The sequence below is a fragment of the Loxodonta africana genome, chromosome 10, assembly GCF_030014295.1.
Source record: "Loxodonta africana isolate mLoxAfr1 chromosome 10, mLoxAfr1.hap2, whole genome shotgun sequence".
NCBI classification, from domain to species: Eukaryota; Metazoa; Chordata; class Mammalia; order Proboscidea; family Elephantidae; genus Loxodonta; species Loxodonta africana.
The window spans coordinates 108,583,794-108,604,150 of NC_087351.1; the positions used below are offsets into that span (position 1 = coordinate 108,583,794).

Below are 20,357 nucleotides of genomic sequence, written 5' to 3' on the forward strand. Positions count from 1 at the left end.
CACACAGGCAAACCAGGACCAGAAACAAACAATAAAAACAGGCTCACAAAGACTTGAGATATTAGAATGATTAGAAGCAGACTAGAAATAGCTATGTTCAAAGACAAAATTCAGACTTGAAAATTTCTGCAGAAAGCTGGAAACCACAAAAGCCAGCAAAGTTTAGGTTTTTAAAAAATGACCACACAGAAAATTGGGAACTGACGGTACATGCAAAGTATTGAATGTTGGGAACCCTCCCATGCCTTTGCTGAGGGCTGCTGTTTGAACTTGTGAATCACATATCCCTGAATGCCTACAGGAAGCTCTGCAGGAAATCTGACTGAATCCAACATTTACCGGAAACTTCCACGGTGCCAGGCACTGAGAGTACAGAGATGAATAAGAAACAACACTTGTCCTCAGGACACTCTCAGGCCATTGAGGAAACTGAAGCCATAACCCACAATTACAATACAATTTGGTATAAGTGTTCAAATGGGCACATAAAGGTATTACAGGTTGCTGAGAAGGCAGTGAGGGGCAGGTGCAGGGAAGGCTTCTAGTAAGAGGAGATCTCGGCCAAGAGTTAATAAGGAAAGAGGTTTTGAGGGCTGGGGACATGGCTTGATCCAAAACACAGGTGTATAAGCAAACGGACCACCATGTGTCTGATGACACAACCTTGCTTGCTGAAGGTGAAGAGGACTTGAAGCAATTACTGATAAAGATCGAAGACCACAGCCTTCAGTATGGATTACGTCTCAACATAAAGAAAACAAAAATCCTCACAACTGGACCCATAAACAACATCTTGATAAATGCAGAAAAGATAGAAGTTGTCAAAGATTTCATTTTATTTGGATCCACAATCAACAGACACGGAAGCAGAAGTCAAGAAATCAAAAAACGCATTGCATGGGGCAAAACTGCTGCAAAGGACCTCTTCAAAGTGTTAAAAAGCAAAGATGTCACTTTAAGGACTAAGGTGCACCTGACCCAACCCAGGGTGCTTTTAATCACCTTATATGCACATGAAAGCTGGACAATGCGTGAGGAAGACCAAAGAAGAACTAATGCCTTTGAATTGTGGTGTTGGTAAAGGATATTGAATATACCATGGACTGCCAGAAGAACGAACAAATCTGTCTTGGAAGAAGTACAACCAAAATGCTCCTTAGACGGGAGGATGGCAAGACTTCGTCTCACGTACTTTGGACGTGTAGTCAGGAAGGACTAGTTCCTGGAGAAGGACATCAGCCTTGGTAAAATAGAGGGTCAGTGAAAGAGAAGAAAACCCTTAAAGAGATGGATTGACACAGTGGCTGCAACAATGGGTTCAAGTATAACAATGATTGTGAGGATGACACAGGACTGGGCAGTGTTTTGTTCTGTTGTACATAGGGTCACTATGAGTGGAAAGTGACTCGAGGGCAACTAACAACAACTTAAAAACAACATAAGCAAATGGTGTGCCCCAGATCTTCCAGCAGTGTGGCTGGGCTTTGTGGAGAGGGGGACGGAAAGGGTAGTTCGGGGGCAGATGGCGAGTGCTGAGCTAAGCAGGTCAGACTTCATTCTATAAGAAGAGGTCCCTGAGGGTCTCTAGTCAGAGGATGACATCATCAACTCCTGGGTCAGAGAGAAGGTTCTAGCAGCAGTGTGAGGGGTGACGAACAGCAGGCAGGCCAGTTAGGAGGGGACCTGAGGAGGACCCTACCTCTGAGTAAGGGTGGAGGAGAAGCCCAGTGGAAGTGACTGGCAGAAGGCCTGCTCAGAGCCCTCTGTGGGTGGACCCCAGCAGATCAAGGGCATGGAACAAGCAGCAGCCTCCTGGGAGAATAGCGGGACAAGCCCAGACATGTAGGAATCCTGTTAACCAGCAGCCCGCTTGGCTACTACTAAACAACGTCAGGGACCTGCACTTTGCTGACTCTGGACAAAAAGAGCAGAACTAAGAGCTCGCTGGCCTCAGCGGTCTTAGCAGCTCTGCCCCAGCCATGAAGGACTCCCCCCACCTCACACCCAAGGGGGCCAGCACCCGACACCACAGCACGAGAAGCCTATTTGTGCACAGAAAACTAACCCCCTACCCCGACCACGGAGATCCAGGCTACTGCATGATTTCACAGATGGGGGGCCTGAGCACACCTGGGATGAGAGCCACACAGGGGGGAGGCACTCAGTCCCTGGGGTTGGATCCCCTGGGGCAGTGGAGGAGCAGGATGCATTCCGGCCACGGGGACAGTTGTGCTCCATCCAGGGCACCTCTGAGACTCAACACCTAAGGTCAGGGCAGATCCCAAATCTGCATTTCGCTCAGTTCACATGGGGGGGATCCGTGATCGGCTGGTGCTGACTGAGCTAGGAAAGCAGAGGTTTAGCTGGGCCCCTGCAGGTGGGCTGCAGAGGGAGGTGGGCTCTGATGCTTGAGCCTCAGTGCCTTCAGAAGGCAGAGAATGCTTCTGGCATGGCGACTGGCAAAACACCCTCCCTTTAGATGTTGCGTCCCTGGGTGGTGCAAACAGTTAACACGCTCAGCTACTAACCAAAAGGTTGGAGGTTTGAGTCTACCTAGAGGTGCCGCAGAAAAAAGGCCTGGTGATCTGAAAAATCAGCCATTGAAAACCCCGGGGAGCACAGTTCTACTCTGACACACATGGAGTCGCCATGAGTCAGAGTTGACTTGGGGGGCTGCTATGTGGGGAGCCCCCCACATGCTAAGCTGCAAAGGCGGCTTGATGGAAACAGATGAAGGAGCCATTCGGCTGGGCACAAGCAAAGTTCAGGCTCTTCCTGGGAGCAAAACGCAAAACAATCAAAAGAGGTCCAAGAATGATTGACGGGTTACCGGGCTGGAGGAGCAAGCAAGGCCACAATAGATGGGGTGCGGCCGGAAGCCCCTCGGCCACGCCCGCCACCCCCCAGGTACCTCTGGTACTCCTGCAGGGCGGCGACCACACTGTCGGAGAGAGGCTGCGTGTCCTGGGAGAAGACCAGGAGCTCCTTCAGCTGGGCCTGCAGCCGGTGCACGCGGGGCTCCTCCGCAGCCAGCACCTCCCGCGCCGCCTGCGAGAACACGGTGCATCGGGGGTGAGGGCCCCCACTGGTAGGGGAGCACGGATGAGGGGCAGCGCAGCCTGGGAGAAAGCTGTGACCCCGAGGCCAGGAACTGGGAGCCAGCCGAGGGCTCGGCCCCTGCTCCCCGTGCCTCATGCTAGGTGACCTGGAAAAGGTATCTACTCTGTCTTTTTTCTTTTTTCTAAAATTGTGGTAAGTACACATACGTACATATGTATATACTGAGATAAACATTTGACTAACTGACCTTAGATACAACCCATACCTGACTGTTCCAGTTTATGTACAAATTTGATTTAAAGGCAGACTTAGGAAGGGAACTCACTTGTAATCTGGGGACCGCCTCTGTAACCCAATGGGATCACGGGCGTATGTTCGGCCAGACGTTGCCCGAATGGACATTATGTGGTGCGTGACTGTATATATATATATATATAGGAGTCTCTGTGTGGTGCAGTTAACACACACAGCTGCTAACCAAAAAGTTGGAGGTTCGACTCCACCCAGAGATGCCTTGAAAGAAAAGACCTGGTGAACTACTTATGCAAAATCAGCCATTGAAAACCCAGTGGAACACAGTTCTGCTCTGACACACATGGGGTCGTCATGAGTTGGAATTGACTCCGTGGCAACTGGTTTCTGAAAAACGTTCTACTCGGCAGCATTAATTACATTCATCACGTTCTGCGACCATCACCACCGTCCTTTTCCAAATTTTTCCATCACCCGTTAACAGAGGCTCAATGCCCCCCAAGCAATGACGCCCCCGGCCCCCTCCCCCTGCCCGTGGTAACCTCTAATCTACTTTGGTCTCTATGCATTAGCCTATTCTAGATATTTCATTTAAGTGGGATCACACAGCATTTGTCCTTTTGTGACTGACTTATTTCACTCGGCAGAATGTTTTCAAGGTTTATCCACGTCGTGGCCCATGTCAGGACTTCAGTGGCATCTACTCTTGCCCAGCTACAGGTTTTCTCTTTACTCACAGCATTGTGGCAAATCACTAGCACAGAGGAATGAAAATAACTGGTATTTGGGGACATTGATGCCATACTGAGTCTTCCGGGCGGCCCATCTCATTTACACTTCACAAGGAGCCGGAAGGTAAGGATCCGCGTCCCCGTTTTATACATCAGCAAACTTGGGCCTAAGAGTTTTGCACACCAAAGGCTGCAGAGCTCTTAAACACAAACCTGACTTTGGAACCCAGGTGGTCTGACCCTAAACCTGTCTCTTAAGCAGCAAAGGAAATGATGCGCTGAGGGGGTGCTTTTTTGAAGTTATTATTGTCGGCAGACCTAGAATATATTTCCACTACAGTTGTCATCGGGTTGGTTCTGACCGTTGGGGACCCCATGTGCTCCACAGGGTTTTCAGTGGCTGATTTTTTGGAAGCAAATCACCAGGACTTTCTTCCGGGGCACCTCTGGGTTGTACCATCAACTTTATGGCAGCAGCTGAGTGCATTAACCATTCGCACCACCCAGAGACCCCGTATTCCGGCTGATTACCCCCAGTTGCTCCTCTCCCCTTCCCAGCCCCCGGGGACTGTCCGAGGCGTGAACTTATATTCAGACATGGCCTTTCCCTGCTGTCCTGGGAAGTGCAGAGTTTGACCTTGACCTGCAGGCCCCCAGCCCCTGACTCAGCTCACACCCAGGAGGAGGCAGGGTGGGGTAGTGGAAAGTGCTCAAGCTTTGGCATGAAACAGCCCTGGCTTGGAGACCCGCCTAGCTGTGCAAGCTTTAGCTGTTCCCTCATTGGTAAAATGGGCTATTTCTAGCGGCCTCATGGGGTGGGTGGTATGGGTGATGACATGTGTGGTATGACAAGGCACTTGGAACAGAGCAGAACCCAGCCGGTGTCTGTCCCCTCCCTGCACACTCAAGGGGTAGCCTGTGCTTTCACTCTCCTTGGCAATCCCACCCTTTGCTCAGAGCCTTCTTTCACCACAAGCCAGAGGCCAGGGCAGCTCAAGCAGGCTCGGTCTAGGTGGACCACGTGTGAAAAGAAATTGAAGATTTAAGCTCCAGGGAGAAAGTTTGAGTATTGGGATTTAGGCAGCAGCTTGGGGCAGTGAGGGCCACTGAGTGGTCAGGAGGCCAGGGAAGCTGCCCAGCCAGCCCTGTCCGTGCTCAAAGATGCTCCTGTCAGTCCTGCTAAGTGCAATGCAATGATACTATAAACGTTTTCCTAGGAGACTCAGACAAAACCAGTCTGTGCGAACTGGCAACTTCCAATCCACATGTGGGAAGCCCGCATACTGGTGCCCAGGAAAGCCGGTCAGTCTGCAGGGCAAGCCGGGGACTCAGCCCAGGCTGAGGGGGAGCAGGGTCATGGACTGCCTCGGGAGGGAGGCCTGTCCAGACCCCAGCAAGGCCAAGAGTTAGCCCAAAACTGTGCCAAGGGCCTGAGGAGCAGCGGGTGGCCAGGAGCTACAGCGAGGACTCAGTCCCACAGCTGGGTGGCCTGGCTAAGCACTGCCCCTCTCTAGCCTCAGTTTCCCCACTTGTGCGGGCCCTTCCAGCTCTGACACACCAGATTTGTCCCAACCACTTCTTAGTTTGCCGATGGACTGGGATGCCCAGGCCCTGAGGGGTGGCTTTGTTTGTGGACCAACTCTGGTTTAGCCAGAAAAACCACTCTGATTTCAGCCTGAGGTGCTGGGAGCTCCTGAAGTGGGCGAATGGCCCAGGCTTGTCAGCAGGGTGTCGAAGATCATTCCCGGCCCCTGGGAGGGGGGGCCTCGGGACCACCGGGAGGGTGAGACCAGCCTGAGGTCACCGCCTGGGCGAGAGCCTGATGTCCCAGTTGCTATTCCTACCAAAACCGGGAGCCTGAGAGGGCACAGTGGTTGGAAGCGTGTAACCTTGGGTCAGACTGCCTGGGTTCAGGTTCACACCCTTGCCTCCACCCATGCTGTGTATAACCGCGGGAAGGTCATTTAACCTCAGAGCACCTCAGTTTCCTCATCCAAAAAATGGGGATGATGACAGTACCCAGCGCATAGAGTTGTACAGCACTCAGAGCAGCACGTGTGGGTGAGAACCCCCACCATGTGGATTTTGAAGCTGACCTTGTCCTGAAGCAGAGTCTCCCTTTTAAATCTTTTAACCGAGGCCCTGACACAATTGTGCTTCCTGGCAATTTGCCTGTTTCCCAAAAAGCGGAAAACAGTCCAGATTTCTTTGCCTCAGGGACCTTGGAAAAGATCACCCAAGACAAGGGAGGGAAACAACAGTGAGCGTGTGTGAGGCTTAGCATGTCCCCTATCACACAGAGGGGCGCCACCTGTAAGGCCCCAAGACACAGGCAGCACCTGGACTGCTGTGGCCATGGTTTGGCCAAAGGCAGCTTACCGAGTAGAGTCTCCAGCGGGCCACCAGCTCGTCCTCAGTCCCCGCCTTCACCTCAGGCTGAAAGCCCTCCTCGGCCAGCCTCTGGAGGCTCTTCTGGAACTCTCCGAGCTCTGCCTCCAGCTGCCTGATCTGCCGTTCGCAGGCGCCCTTGGACTTGAGCACATTCTGCAGTTTCTCCTCTTCCTCCTCACAGAGGACTTGCAGCTTCTCCAGAACTTTCCGCAGCTCCTCCAGCTCTTTGGTGATCTTCTCGGCACCCAAAGGAGAGGTGTTCTGGATGACGCCCACGGACTGCTCCTCCAGCCTCTTCAAGGACCCCTCGCCCCTGGGAAACTCTTTGGCGATGTCCTGAAGGAGGCGGAGGATCAGTCGGAGAAGACACGGGGGAAATATAAAACGTTTGCTCTATTTTCCAAAACCCCCCGGGAATGTCATGCTGAACACTAATTCCTAGATTCCTGGGTTACAGCATGGGGGACCTTTCTGAGGGGTGGACGTCTGTATTAAATAGCGCTGCCTCAGGACATAAGAACACCATTCCCTCCTTGAGTCTTTTCCAAGTCACTTGATTAAGGCAAGGAGAAAGTCTCTGCTGGGTGCTTGCCTGTCTTTAACACCTCTAGGACATGCATTCCTCTTTCTTTCTAACAAAGACAAAGGCACCCTCAGGCTCAGACCCTCAGCTGGCGACAGTATGGAGCTAAACAGAACCGAGTGTCCAGATTTGGTTTCATTGTATTGATTTGTATGGTTCTGGCGCAGTGGTTAAGATCTCAGCTGCTAGTGAAAGGTCGGCAGTTCGAATCCATCAGCCGCTCCTTGGAAACCCTGTGGGGCACTTTTATTCTGTCCTATAGGGTCGCTATGAGTCAGAATCGACTTGACGGGAATGGGCTTGGCGAGCTACTGACTATGACCATGGATACTCGTGTTTCATTTATGCCAGTGATGTAAATTTTCTTTCTAAATAAGTGTTCATCCATTTTTTAAAAAGTGAGTTAATTTAAACATAACTCTTGACTCAATAGTCCAGGTGCTCTGCACCTACGGCAAGCATTATAAAGTGGTTCTTGAGTTATTGGAGGTAATCCACCCGCTCACCTTACAGAGGGAGTCAGGCCACACAGCAAGTCAGAGGCTGGAGTGACTCCAGCTTCTCCCGACTGAGGACTGAAGCCCCTTTGTCTACAGCCGGGTTCCCCAGCTTTGGGGCTACTGACATTGGGGCTGGATCATTCTCCGCTGGGGGCGGACATCCTGGGCACTGTAGGATGTTGAGCACCATCCCTGGCCTCCACCCACCGGTTGCCAATTGCACTCCTACCCCAGTTGTAACTACCAAAAACACCTCCAGACATTGTCCCCTGGGGGCAAAATCGCCCGGTGTGAGACCCCCTGGTCTCGACAGTGGTGCTATGGCCTTGAGTTTCCAAATGCCTTGCTGGGGTAGAGATTTCCATAAAGCAGCTGTGGCCGGAAGGGTTTTCAGGAGATTCCATGCTTTTCCTGTGTTGAGGATGTTTGTGTCCCCCCTGGCATCCAGCACTGTCCTATTAAATAGACTATAAAGTAGAACCTGCCACCCGTGATGCCCCCTGGAGCAGACCCTGGGACCCCGTGGTGGAGACCCAGCCTGGGGTTACCTGCAAGGTGGACAGACGGTGCTGGGTGGTCAGCTTGCAGGCCCGCCCCAAGCAGCTGTTCACCTTCTCTACCACTGCCTGCAGCCATAGCTGGAACTCGTCCATGTCCGCCTGGTACTGCGCGTGTTCCCGGGTCACCTCCTGCAGCAGGTCCACTCGGTCCTGTGCGAGGGGGAGAAGTCCACCAGCCATGAGGGTCCCCAGCCAGGGCTGGTCCTGGCCTTCCAGGCTAGGAAATCTGCAGCCTGCCTGTGCGTGTGTGGGTGTATGTGAGTGTATCTGTGTGTGCATATATCTGTGTGTCTGCATGTGTATCTGTGTGTATCTATGTGTGTACGGGTGTATCTCTGTGTGTATCACTGGGTGTGTATGTATCTATGTGTGTGTGTCTGGGTGTGTAAGTACCTGTGTGTGTGTATCTGGGTGTATGTCTGTGTGTGTGTACCTATGTGTTTGAGTATATCTGTGTGTGACTGTGTACTTGTGTGTGTGTGTGTGTACACATGTGTAACCAACTCTCAGCCCTTTTTCTGGAGACAAAAAGACCCCAGATTCTGCTCCCCTTACTAGCAATAGGGAGAGAGGCTCTTGGGTTTGAAGCCCAAAGCACGCCAAGGCTGGGCCCTGGCCTCAGGCTTTCCCTTCGGCCATATCCAAGGCCAGGCGTATGAATGAGAAAGACATAACACAGTCATGTGGCACAGTCCCAGGGTGCCTGCCACCGTGCTACGAGCTCCGTACAGAGGTTCTCACTGGACCCTCCTGACAGCCCAGGAGGTGGGTGCCACCGTTGTTCCAGTTGACAGATAAGGAAATCAAGACAGAGAAGTGAGGTTACTTGCCCACGGTCACCCAGCCACGGAAGGGCCAAGATTCAAGCCCAGGGAGCAAGCCAGGGCCAAGTGGACATCTCCTGCCCCATTACACGCCGTCTTCAAGGTGTGGAAATAAAAAACATCTCCCCCCTTCCTTATGAATGCAGGGGTGGAGTCATCTCTCCTTCCAGCCAATCCTACCTGGGTTCTAACCACACAAAGGACAAGGCTGTGTCCTGGGTGGCTGACATTTGGGGAAATGACAGTATTCCTGCTGTCACCCACTGTGCACCTAGAGACTCCGGTTTTCAAAACACAGGCCGTCACAGTACCCCCTCCTCAAACCCTCCATGGCTCCCTACTGCCCCCAGTTTGGGTCCAAGCCCCGTAGCCAGGCCCCTGCTGTGGCTTGTGGTGCAGTAGTCAAGATTCTAGGCCCAGATGCCCTGCTGCTTGTGGCTCATACTTAACCTCCTTGTGCCTCAGTTTCCTCACCAGCCACATTGGGGTGCAGAAATCTCGTTGCCATAGAGTTGATCCTGACTCATAGTGATCCCACAGGACAGAGCAGAACTGCTCCATAGGGTTTCCAAGGCTGTAATCAAAGGTCAGAGAAGCAGACTGCCACATCTTTCTCCTTCGGAGCAGCTGGAGGGTTTGAACCGCCGACCTTTTGGTTAGCAGCTGTACTGCCAGGACTTCTTGCATTGGGGTGCAGCGCGGATTAAATAAGTCAGTGCTTACAAACCCCTAGAACAGCACCTGGCAGAGAGTAAGAGCTTAATAGCTGTGTGACCAGTTACCAGTTGCTGTCAACCCCAGCTCACGGAGACCCCAAGTTTGTCAGAGTAGAACTGTGCCCCAAAGGGTTTTCAATGGCTCATTTTGCAGAAGCAGACCACCAGGCCTTTGCCAAGGTAGAGGTGCCTTTGGGCGGACTCAAACTTCCAACCTTTGGGCTAGCAGCTGAGCACATTAACGGTTTGCACCACCTGTGGACTCCGTCATAACTGTGAGTCACTATTTGTTGTCTCCCCCCCGCCCCACACCCTGTGTTCTTGTCACAGTCAGTGAGGCACGGCCCAGTCACGTCTCTCGCCTCTGCAGCTGCCAGTCACACGGATGGGATGTCTTGCTACCGCTCCTCAACCCTTTCTCCCATGTGCAGGTACCCCCCAGGGAATGTTAACCACCAGGCACCCCCTTCTCTGAAGCTCTGCCCTGAGTCCCGGGCTGAATTAACGGCCTTCCCTGTGTGTTCTCCAAACACCGGGACCAGCCCATCACAGCGCTTGTCCACTGCATCATGCCAAGTTCCTCATCAACCAGGAAGCAGGAGCTCCCTACAGACCAGGCTGCCCTTGATGATCGTGTCCCCTCCCACGTGCTCTCTGAACGCTCCTTGAATTGTAGGAAGACTAAGCACTGAGTGCCAGGCCCTGCCTGCATCTGGAGGGGCATTCTCAAGAAGTGAGTCAAGGACTCAAGAAGAGTCAAAAAACTTCCCTGACTATTTATTTTTTATATGCCTTTCCCTCCCTTTGAGAAGCTCCTCACCAAATCTAGAAATACTAAACTAATTCATTTCAGCCTTTGTAACCACCATCCCAAGTGGGAAAAAAACACTCCCATTTTATGGACGGGAAAACCAGGGCTCAGACCCAAGTCTCTCAGTGAAGAGATAAGAGGCTCTCTTTCCTCCACCCTCACGGCAGTGAGGCTCGGCACGTCAACAGCTGGGAACGGCAGGAAAAACACCAGAGCTGCCAGGTGACACAGTGGCTAAGTGCTCGGCTGCTAACCGGGAGAAAGATGTGGCAGTCTGTTTCCATGAAGATTGCAGCTTTGGAAACCCAAGGGGTAGTTCTGCTGTGTCCTATAGGGTTTCTATGAATTGGATTTGACTGGACGTCAATGAGGCCTTTATTCCAGACTGGACTCTGAGACAGTGACCGTCTTCTTTTTTGTCTCTGTCCAACTACTCTGAGGACGACGCTGGACTGACAGCAGGTTTCCCTGATGGCTCCCCGTTCCTGAGGGATTACTTGCATCCGTTAAAACCCTCCCAGGTTCATCACATGCCATCATGCACAGCATGTGTCGGGACTTAATTTCTCTTTCTGACTGAGAACATAAAAAAAAAAAAAAAATTCATAGCACACTTCATTTATCCACTCATCTCTCGATGGACATTTGGGCTGTTTGCACCTCTGGTATTGTGAATAGTACATGTGTTTGTGTCATTGCTTTCAAGTCTCGTGGGTATATCTCTAGGAGTGGAGTTGCTGGGTCATATGGTGGAAGTGTGGGCTGGCAGCTCCACGTGTAAACGATGAGGTGCTGGCACTGGGCAAGGCCAAGAGTAAATAAAAGTCTTGGTGACGGGGAGCAGGCGCGAGGACGAGAGCATGCCGGGCAGGCAGGGATCCAGAGGAGAGCCGGGCCAGGCATAACAACCACAGAGCCCAATCGGCCGGGCCAGCTAGCGGCATCAGAGGGTGACAGGGTGACAGATGGGAGGGGCTCAGCTCCTCGTTAGACCAAACAATGAAAGCACCTGAGGCCAGCGGAGCTCTCAAGGCTGCCAACACCTGGCCGATGAGCAGAGGCCGCAGGATTTATGTCTCTGCACAGGGCTGCACGGTGACGCCTCTGAATCAGAGCCAAGACCCAGACAAGAGAGCTCTCTGAAAGCTTCGTGCGAAGCAGGGCCGGAGGATGCTGAGATTCACCTTGCGCATCAAAAAACTGATTCAGTGGGTTCAAAACACACAAACACAACAAAACCCCCTAGCAAGTGGCCTGCTACATTCAGGAGTGTGTTGCTGATCTTGGTGGCTAGGGGCTTTAACGCCAGGCTGGGAGAGCAAGGACTCTGGGCCCCACAGGGGATGGAGACCACACAGACAGGAAGGACCCCCAAATGGCTGCCCCCTCAGTCCAAGGGTGAACTAGAAAAACAATCCGCCCACCAACACAATCCAAGAAGAAACCTTGTGTCTTTCAGCCTGGGCTCTGGGCAAAAAAAAGAAAAACCAGAGTTTGGAACCAAAGTTCTGTTCTATAATTTTTGCTTCAGGTTCACATTTAGAACACCTGCTTGATTCAGGAACCCCCCAAGTCAGTACACTGATGTGAAAATAGAAATCAGGAAGGTGAACTCCTGGGGATCCTGGCAGAAGCAAACACCAGACCAGCCCTTCTGAGGACACGCCCCAGCCCCCCCAGCCACACAGGGCTCTGCAGAAAAAGCCTGCTTAGGGTGAGTTCACAGCTCCAAATCACAAGGCCCCCAAGGGAACAACTCACCATGTCAGGAGACACAAACACAGCTACTTGAACAATCTGATGGAGATTGTGAGATAGCTATGCTTTGAATGATTACAGATATAATAGTACAGAAGGGATGCACAATTTAAGCAAAAAAAAAAAATTTCATATATATGGAAGGAAGAAAGGGAGGGAGGGAGGGAAGGAGGGAGAGAGAGAAAGAAAGAGTGTGCTCCCCGTTACCTCCACCTGGTCCTGTGGGGGGTCGGGGGCGGAATTTATCAGACATGAGAGAGAGAGGAAAGGAGGACGGAAGGGAGGGAGGGAGGGAGGGAGGGAGGAGGGAGGAGAGAAGAAAGGAATCAACATAATAAAGAATTAAATGGAATTTCTAAAAATAAAAAAATAATACTGGAATTTAATAACTAAACAGACCGGTTAAAAATCAAGGCAAGAATGAGGTGAGGGAATGGGGGCCCTGGGTGGGCAGAGGGATTGAGAGAAAGGGCAGGAGGGAGCGGAGGAGGAGAGGCTAGAAGACCAGAGGGTAGTAGGGCAGAGAGAGAGAGGGAGGGAGGGAGGGAGGAAGAGGGTCTGCCTGAGGTGAGGCAATGGCCTGCCTCTTCCTGAATGCACCTCCCCAGACAAGCCAACTCCAGCTCCACCTCTAATCCCCAAATCAAAAGGCACCAATGATGTGAGGTGGCCTTGACCAAGGGGAGATTTAGCCCCATCTCCTGAGGTGCCCCCCTTGTGTTTTCATACCTCTTCTGGCATCCATCCACCATTCCATCTCTGAGTCCCACCCTCGACTGACCAGGCTGAGGGAGGTGCCCACCCCTAAAGCAGGGCCACAGGGCAGCAGATGCAGGGTGTGTTAGCTGAGAGAATGGGGGGGTCTCTTGAGCAGTGCCTCAGACGGAACGGCGCCCACTGCCCCTCTGTGTTCCAGGCCCTCCTTCTCCCTGCCTTAGCCACTAACTCCAACCTCAGCTTCCAGCCTGACACCACCCGTCCAGGAAGCAGCTCCCCATGGGGGTGACTGGCACCGGGGCCAGGAGCCTGCTTGAAGCCAGGCAGGCCTGAGCTGAGTCCTGGCTGGTACTTGGACAAGTCACCCACCTCCTGGGCTGCTTCTTCCTCCTGTGTTAAATGAGCATAACAATAGCACTCCTCTGAGGAGGCTGTGAGGGTAAAGGGAAGCATGGATGCAGAAGGCGCCACACAAAGCCTGCTATTCCTTTGTACTTGATAAACACTGGCTGCTGTTTCTGCCTCCACCCCCGCTGCAATGATCATTCAAAAAAATTAGCACCCAACAAATATAAAATATATATTATGTGCCTCTATGTGCCATACACTATGCTGGGAATTTAATGGTGTGCAAAACAGCCCCTGTGAAGCTTGCTGATTAATAGGGGAGAAAGATGATAAACAAGGAAATGCAAAAATACATAATGTAATTACAATTTTTGGTAAGGGCTATTATGGAGGGAACCCTGGTGGCGTAGTGGTTAGCTGTTATGGAAAGAACAGGCCTCTGTGGCAGAGAACAAACGGGGTTCTTCCCTTAGGCTGAGGGGGGTCAGCAAAGGTTTTTCCAAGGTGGTGACACTATTAATATTATTCTAAACATAACCATCATTTGAGAAGCGTTCCCTAACAGGGCAGAGAGTGAGTCTTATTAATTCCTGTATCCTCAGTACCTAGACAAGGACGGGGACCAGCGCCTGACCCAGAGATGGTCCCCGTGAATGTTTGTGAAGAGAACAAGCAGAGGGAGGGGTTGGGTGGTTAGGTGGATGCTGGCTGGTTTTATAGATGGATGGGCAGGAGGCTGAGGAAAGGATGGACTGATGGCTGAGTGGCTGAGTAAACGAGTAGTAGATGGATGAATGGGGAGAGATAGTGAGTAGGTGGGGAGAGGGCTGGTGGATGGGGAGATGGAAAATGGGTGGGTGGGTAGTTGGGTGGTAGGTGGGTAAAGAGTGGGAGGGCATATGCATGGTAGATAATGGGTGGATGGGTGGGCAGATGGTGGAGGGGTGGGTAGATGGTGGAGGGTAGATGGAAAACTAGTACGTTGGTAGTTACATGGTGGGTGGGTGGCTGGGTAGATGGCTAACAGGTAGATACCAAGTGAGGTAGGTGGGTGGAGGAGCAGGTAGTGGGTGGGCAGTAAATAGGGAAGAGATGGACCAGTGAATGGGTGGGTGAAGAGGAGGATGGGTTGGTGGGCAGGTGAGTAAGTAGATACATGAACAGGTGGGTGTCTATTTGAATAAACAAATAGGGGACTGGTTAAGTGGGTATGGAGGTAGATGTGTGTGTGGGTAGACAGATGGACAGGAGGGTGGCTAGATGGATGGATGTTGAGTAGGTAAATGGATGAGTGGTGGTGGGCAGGTAGGTGAGTGGATTGTGGATTGGGGGGTTGGGTAGGTTAGTGGGGTGTGGAAATAGATGGGTGAGTGGGTAGATACATGGATAGGAGATGGGTAGATGGTTGGGTGGCGGATGAGCAGATAGATGAATGGTGGGTGAGTCGATGATGGCAAAGTTAGGTAGATGGAAGGGTGGTGGATGGGCAGATGGATGGATTACGAGTGAATTGGTGATGGGTAAGTTGGTGGATGGGTAGATGGATAGGTGGCCAGATAGATAGATGACCAGTAGGTATGTAGCGAGTGGTGGGTGAGTAGACAGCTGAATGGACAGTTAGTGAGTAAATGGGTGGCTGGATGGGTAGATAGTGGGTAGACAGATAGATAGGTGAGTGAAGATACAGCCAGCCAAGCCTCACCTGGGCTTTAACCTTCACGGCATCATACTCGGCCTTCATCCTCTTCTGGGCATCTTCGTCCACGCTGGGGTCCCCGATCCTGTTGAATAGGGCAGCTGCCTCCTCCAGCAGTCGGTCCAGGAGCACAGCCTGGTTGTCCACGTTGTGTAGCAGCACCTGGGCGTGGCTCAGCTGCCACTGCTTCTCCTTCAGGCCCAGCTGCAGCTCCACTTGGGGCTCCAGGGTCACCATCATCTTCTGGAACCAGCGGTAGAACTCATCTTGGGCCAACAGGTATTCGCTCCAGTGCAGCCACACCCACTCGATGCGGCTGTGAACACGGTGGGGGGGCGGGGGCTGTGAACCCAACTCACTTGGCTCCAGGTAGGGGACCAGGCCACTGCCTCCCTCCCAACACTAGAGGGTGGGTTGATGGGGCAGTGACACCCTCTCTGGGCCTCAGAGCCCCCGGGCAGTCTGTTAACACTCTAGACTGGGCCCTACCTCCGTCATACTGGATAAGACCCTACTGTCCTGTAAATGCAAACCCTGGTGGTGTAGTGGTTAAGAGCTATGGTTGCCAATCAAAAGGCTGGCAGTTAGAATCCACCAGATGCTCCTTGGAAACCATATAGGGGTAGTTCTACTCTGTCCTATAGGGTCACTATGAGTCAGGATCAACTCGATGGCAATGGGTTTGTTTTGTTTTGTTTTTTGTCCTGTAAATAAGTTCCATGGGTGGGGCAAGGAGCAGGCAAAAAAAAAAAAAAAAAACCAAACCAGTTGTTGTCCAGCTCATGGCAACCCCATGTTACGGAATAGAACTGCACTGCATAGGGTTTTCAAGGCTATGGCCTTTTGGAAGCAGATTGCCAGGTCTTTCTTCCAAGGCACCTCTGTCTGTATTCGGACCACCAACCTTCTGGTTAGTAGTCGAGCACTTAACTGTTTGTACCACTGAGGGACTAAAAAGCAGGCAGGGGGCCCAGATTCCAGACCCATTCTGGGAAGCACCAGCCTTGGTGATGCAGCTTGGCGAGTCCTTAGCCACCTACACCCCAAATTCTAGCCCTGAACTCCCATTATCCATGCACAGTCACTCCTGGCCATTTCTCTCTGGCATTGGGACTCGGAGCTCAGTCACACCAGGCTCTTAACACACGTGTGTGCACTAACAGTCCCAGAAGACTGCACTGGGGAGTCGTCAGTTAATTCATGGAGGACAATTGGATCTGTGGGCTTCTTAGGGCTCGGGGGATGGGAGGGGGCTAGGTCTGCATGGGGGTCCCAGCAATGCCATGAACTCACTGCATAACCCTGCCTCGTCATTGGCCTCAGTTTCCTCATCCGTAATAGGGAGATGGCCCTCTCTCTCTCCAGCCAGCATCACCCCACTTTGTTTGGAATTTCCAGAGAAAAGTTTTGGAAAGCAGAAAGCACTGTGCAGAGTACGCCTCAGGCGCCATTCACGTTCTCATTTTATAAAGACGGAGAGGATGCTGGCAGCAGCTCTTTCCTGAGGGCCTACTGTGTGCCAAACATGGGGGCTTGCTCTTGACACATTTGTTATCTCCTTCCAGCCTCCTAACGGCCATCGAGGGACACTTAATATCCTCCTTGCCCAGATGAGGAGACTGAGGGTCAGAGAGGCCTGAGTAACTTTCCCAAGGCCCTTCAGGAAATAACCAGCAGAACAGGGGTCAATCCCAGGTCGGCCTGACTCTTCCTTCCCTACTGAGCGCTGGCTCCTCCAATGACCTGGCTCCCAGATGCAGGCAGAGAATCGGGGCTAACGTGCTAGCAAAGCACCAAACATTCTTACTCCAGAGGCCTTGCTCCTCGGCTGGAAGGTGCACACATGGCAAGTCCACTAAGAATTGTTGGCAAACCATGCAGGTCCCCAGCGACCACTCTCACTATTAAGCTTGATTGTAATTAGAAGGAGGCAGGCAGGGCTGGCCCCAATCCCAGGAGAACATCCTGTACCCAGCCTTCCCAGGCCTGGAAAACGGCCCTTAAGCGGAGGCCTGGGGCCAGTGTGGTGGTAGGCAAGCAGGGTCAGTGTCCTTCCTACCTGTGACAGTGAGTCATGTAGGTAACCGTCTCCTCCCACTGGGCTTTGATGTTCTTCAGCCGGACCAGGATCTCGGGCTTCTGGTCCTCGAGGCAGCATGCCAGGAGGGCTTCGGCCGAGCATAGCACCAGCTCCACCTTCACGCGGCCTTCGGGCTCCAGTTGGCATATTTTCTGTGGGGACACAAAAGCCAGTTTCCTGGGTGTAGGCAAGGTGTAAACAGGCACAGGCATAGGAAGGCAATGCCATGGTGGAGAGCCAGGACTCTGAGGCCAGAGCAGCTGGGGTTCAAATCGTGGCCCCTGCACCCCTCTTCTGTGGTCTTGGCTGGCCTGCCTAGAGGTTCCAAGGTGGAAGGAAGGAGCAATGATGCAGAGGAGCACAGAAGCACCCCTGGGTGTCTGGGGAGTGTCAGCGCCCACCCTCCTTCCCTCCTTGGCCCATTTCTACTCCGTGAGCTAAGGTAAGCTTCATGGTCCTGCTTACTTATCCGTAATATGAAGGTATGAGTAGTATCCACCTTCCAGTTTGGAGGGCTTATTTGGGGGTTAAATGGGAACATGCACGCAAAGTGCTTGTCACAGTGTGTGGCTGCCGCGAGAATCTGCCCCTCAGATCCACTGCAGGACGAGGACCTGGGGCCTCACCTCTGTGTCTGCACTGAGCCCCCATCCCAGCAGCCCAAAGCTGCACCCAGCCAGTGCCCACGGTCGCAGGAACACAAAGGCAAGTCTGCTCCTGGGAGGCGTCAGGCTCCTCTGATGGGTGACTTTGGCTCAAGGGCTCCCCCACGGCCTTGCCAAGCTCTCCTTAGAACCACTGCCCTGCAGCCTGAGCCGCTCCCCCGCCCTCCTTCCCCTCCCCTCTGCTGGAATGGATCCAACAGGCCTGGGCCAGGTTTTCTCCCAGCCTTTCCAGGCCCCCCATGTTCCCTCTGCAGCTTTTCCCTCAACACGTCATGCGTTTAATTGCATCTAGGTGCCAGCTTCTTGGAGGACCAAGACTAACACACACTGTCCACAAATTGTTGGTCTTCAATCAACACTAGCTAATGTCGTTATGGAGCCCTGGTTGCCCAGTGGTTAAGAGCTATGGCGAGCTATGGCAAGCTAGGGCCGCTGACCAAAAGTCCACAGTTCAAATTCACCAGCTCCTTCTTGGAAACGGACGGCGTTGCTATGAGTCTGAATTGACTCGATGACAATGAGTTTGGTTTCGGTTTTATTGTCATTATAGGCACAGGACCGGGGATCGTTTTGTTCTGTTATACATAAGGTCGCCGCGAGTCAGAGCTGACTGAGTGGCAACTAACAACAACACCATTGTTACTACTACCCTTCGTTTCATCAGTACAGGGCAGCTACAGCTTGGTCTCTGTAGTCACATATGACTGTATTCCAACTCCAGTTCCTCTCCCTACTCCATGTGACCTTCGTCAAGGTACTTAAATTCTCTAGGCCGATGGAATGGGGGACGATAATGGTTATACCACCCAAGTGTTAGCAAGCATTAGGTAATACTTCAGGAGCCCCAGTGGTCCAACGGTTAAGCACTCGGCTGCTAAGAGAAAGACTGGTAGTTCAAACACACCAGCAGCTCCACGGGGGAAAAGACCCGGCAATCTGCTCTCGTAAAATTACAGCCGAGAAAACCCTACGGGGCAGTTCTACTCTGTCACTTGGGGTTGCTATGAATCGGAATCGACTGGAAGGCTCCCAACAGCAACAGCAGGTAACACTTAGGTAACAGGAGAGCCGTTAGCACAGTGCCCAGCACATCCTATGTTCTCAATCACTAACGCTCAGTACTGGTATTATCTTTTACCGACCCTTCTGGTCTGTATTTATGGACGGCACAATATGCTCTAAAGCCCAGTGCCTGCTCCGCAGCCTGTCTCCCGGGGGCCGGTCTCAGATGGATGCCTCAGTGGCCTGGCTGCCTCTGACTCTTCTCTGGGGGAGGGGCTCTTTCTTATTAAAGCCACGCCACTGACAGCTGGGACCTTGGGCAGGGTCCCAGACACTCTGGGCCTCCCCTTCCTGTCCGGAGACAGTGATAAAAATCCCTGCTTGTCTACCTCACAGGGCTATTATGATAGTAATTTCTAAATCCTATTAATTAATACCTAGTTTTTTTAATATTAACTAAAAGGAGCCCTGGTGGCATAGTGAAGTGCTTGGCTGCTAACCAAAAGGTCACATTGGTTCAAACCCACCAGCTGCTCCACCGGAGAAAGACGTAGCAGTCTGCTCCTGTGACGATTACAGCCTTGGAAATCCTATCAGGCAGTTCTACTCTGTCACGTGGGCTCGCTAGGAATCAGAATCGACTCAACGGTAATGACTTAATATTATTTATTCCAAAATTTAATAGTATTTTAATGTTTGTTTAAATATTTTTCAATTAGCCTTAATAATAAACCCATGGCTGTTGAGTTGATTCCGACTTATTGCGACCCTAAAGGACAGAGTAGAACTGCCCCATAGGGTTTCCAAGGAGCGCCTGGTGGATTCAAACTGCTGACTTTTGGTTAGCAGCCATAACTCTTAACCACTATGCCACCAGGGTTTCCATCCTTAATAATACTTGTTGTTAATTAAAATAATATTAAGTAATTTTAAAATTAATATAAAGTGATATACTTTGTAGAGGGCAGCGGTGATGCAGTGGTAGAACCTTTGTCTTCCACACGGGAGACCCAGGTTTGATTCCTGGCCCATGTACCTCACGTGCGGCCACCCCCCATCTGTCAGTGGGGACTTGCATGTTGCTATCATGCTGAATGGATTTTAGAGAGAAAGAGAACCCTATGTAACACAACGGTCCAATCCACAACCAGTCACGGGGGTGGCGCAGAACTGGGCAACGTTTCGTTCCACTGTGCATGGGGTCACCATGAGTCGAAGGCCAACTTGATCGCAGCCAACAACAAAATATATTTTGTAAACTGTAGAGCAATTACGTAGGCTCTCCTGATGGTGATGATAGGATAGAGGGACTTCTCATCCTATACTTATCAAAAAATGAAATTAGACAGGTCCATTCCACACGTCTGAAAGGCAGATAAGTGGGGTACAGGAGCAGGTAGAATGAAGGGCACCGAGATACCCCAAGACAGAGAAGGATGTTGCTTGGTTTGGTTTGGTGGGGAGGGGGTGGTGAGTGGCAGATGCGGCGGGGCCTCAGAGGGTAATGACTACTGCAAGCACCCAGACAGGGACCCCCAGGTCCTGCTATGACCAAGCAGCAGTGTGGACAATGGAAGTATGCAGGGTGACTAGTGTGGACTGAAGATTTGGGAGCCAACCCTGAACGTTCTAGACTGAGTAAGGTTACCCATCTCCCACCGCC

The 20,357-nt window shown here is 52.0% G+C and overlaps 1 protein-coding gene across 9 annotated transcripts in view; it reads right to left on the reverse strand.

Annotated features, from left to right (window-relative positions):
- The window catches only part of SYNE3 (spectrin repeat containing nuclear envelope family member 3), a 108,480-nt gene that overhangs the window by 29,656 nt on the left and 58,467 nt on the right, over positions 1 to 20,357 (reverse strand). For all 9 annotated transcript variants that reach the window (XM_064292920.1, XM_023546540.2, XM_064292918.1 and 6 more), the window contains exons 3-7: positions 17,007 to 17,179; positions 14,954 to 15,263; positions 8,066 to 8,227; positions 6,423 to 6,770; positions 2,912 to 3,048 (exon numbers count right to left, since the gene is read on the reverse strand). In XM_064292920.1, the coding sequence (XP_064148990.1) occupies positions 2,912 to 3,048; positions 6,423 to 6,770; positions 8,066 to 8,227; positions 14,954 to 15,263; positions 17,007 to 17,179 (1,130 nt within the window). The remainder of the gene's footprint in view (positions 1 to 2,911; positions 3,049 to 6,422; positions 6,771 to 8,065; positions 8,228 to 14,953; positions 15,264 to 17,006; positions 17,180 to 20,357) is intronic.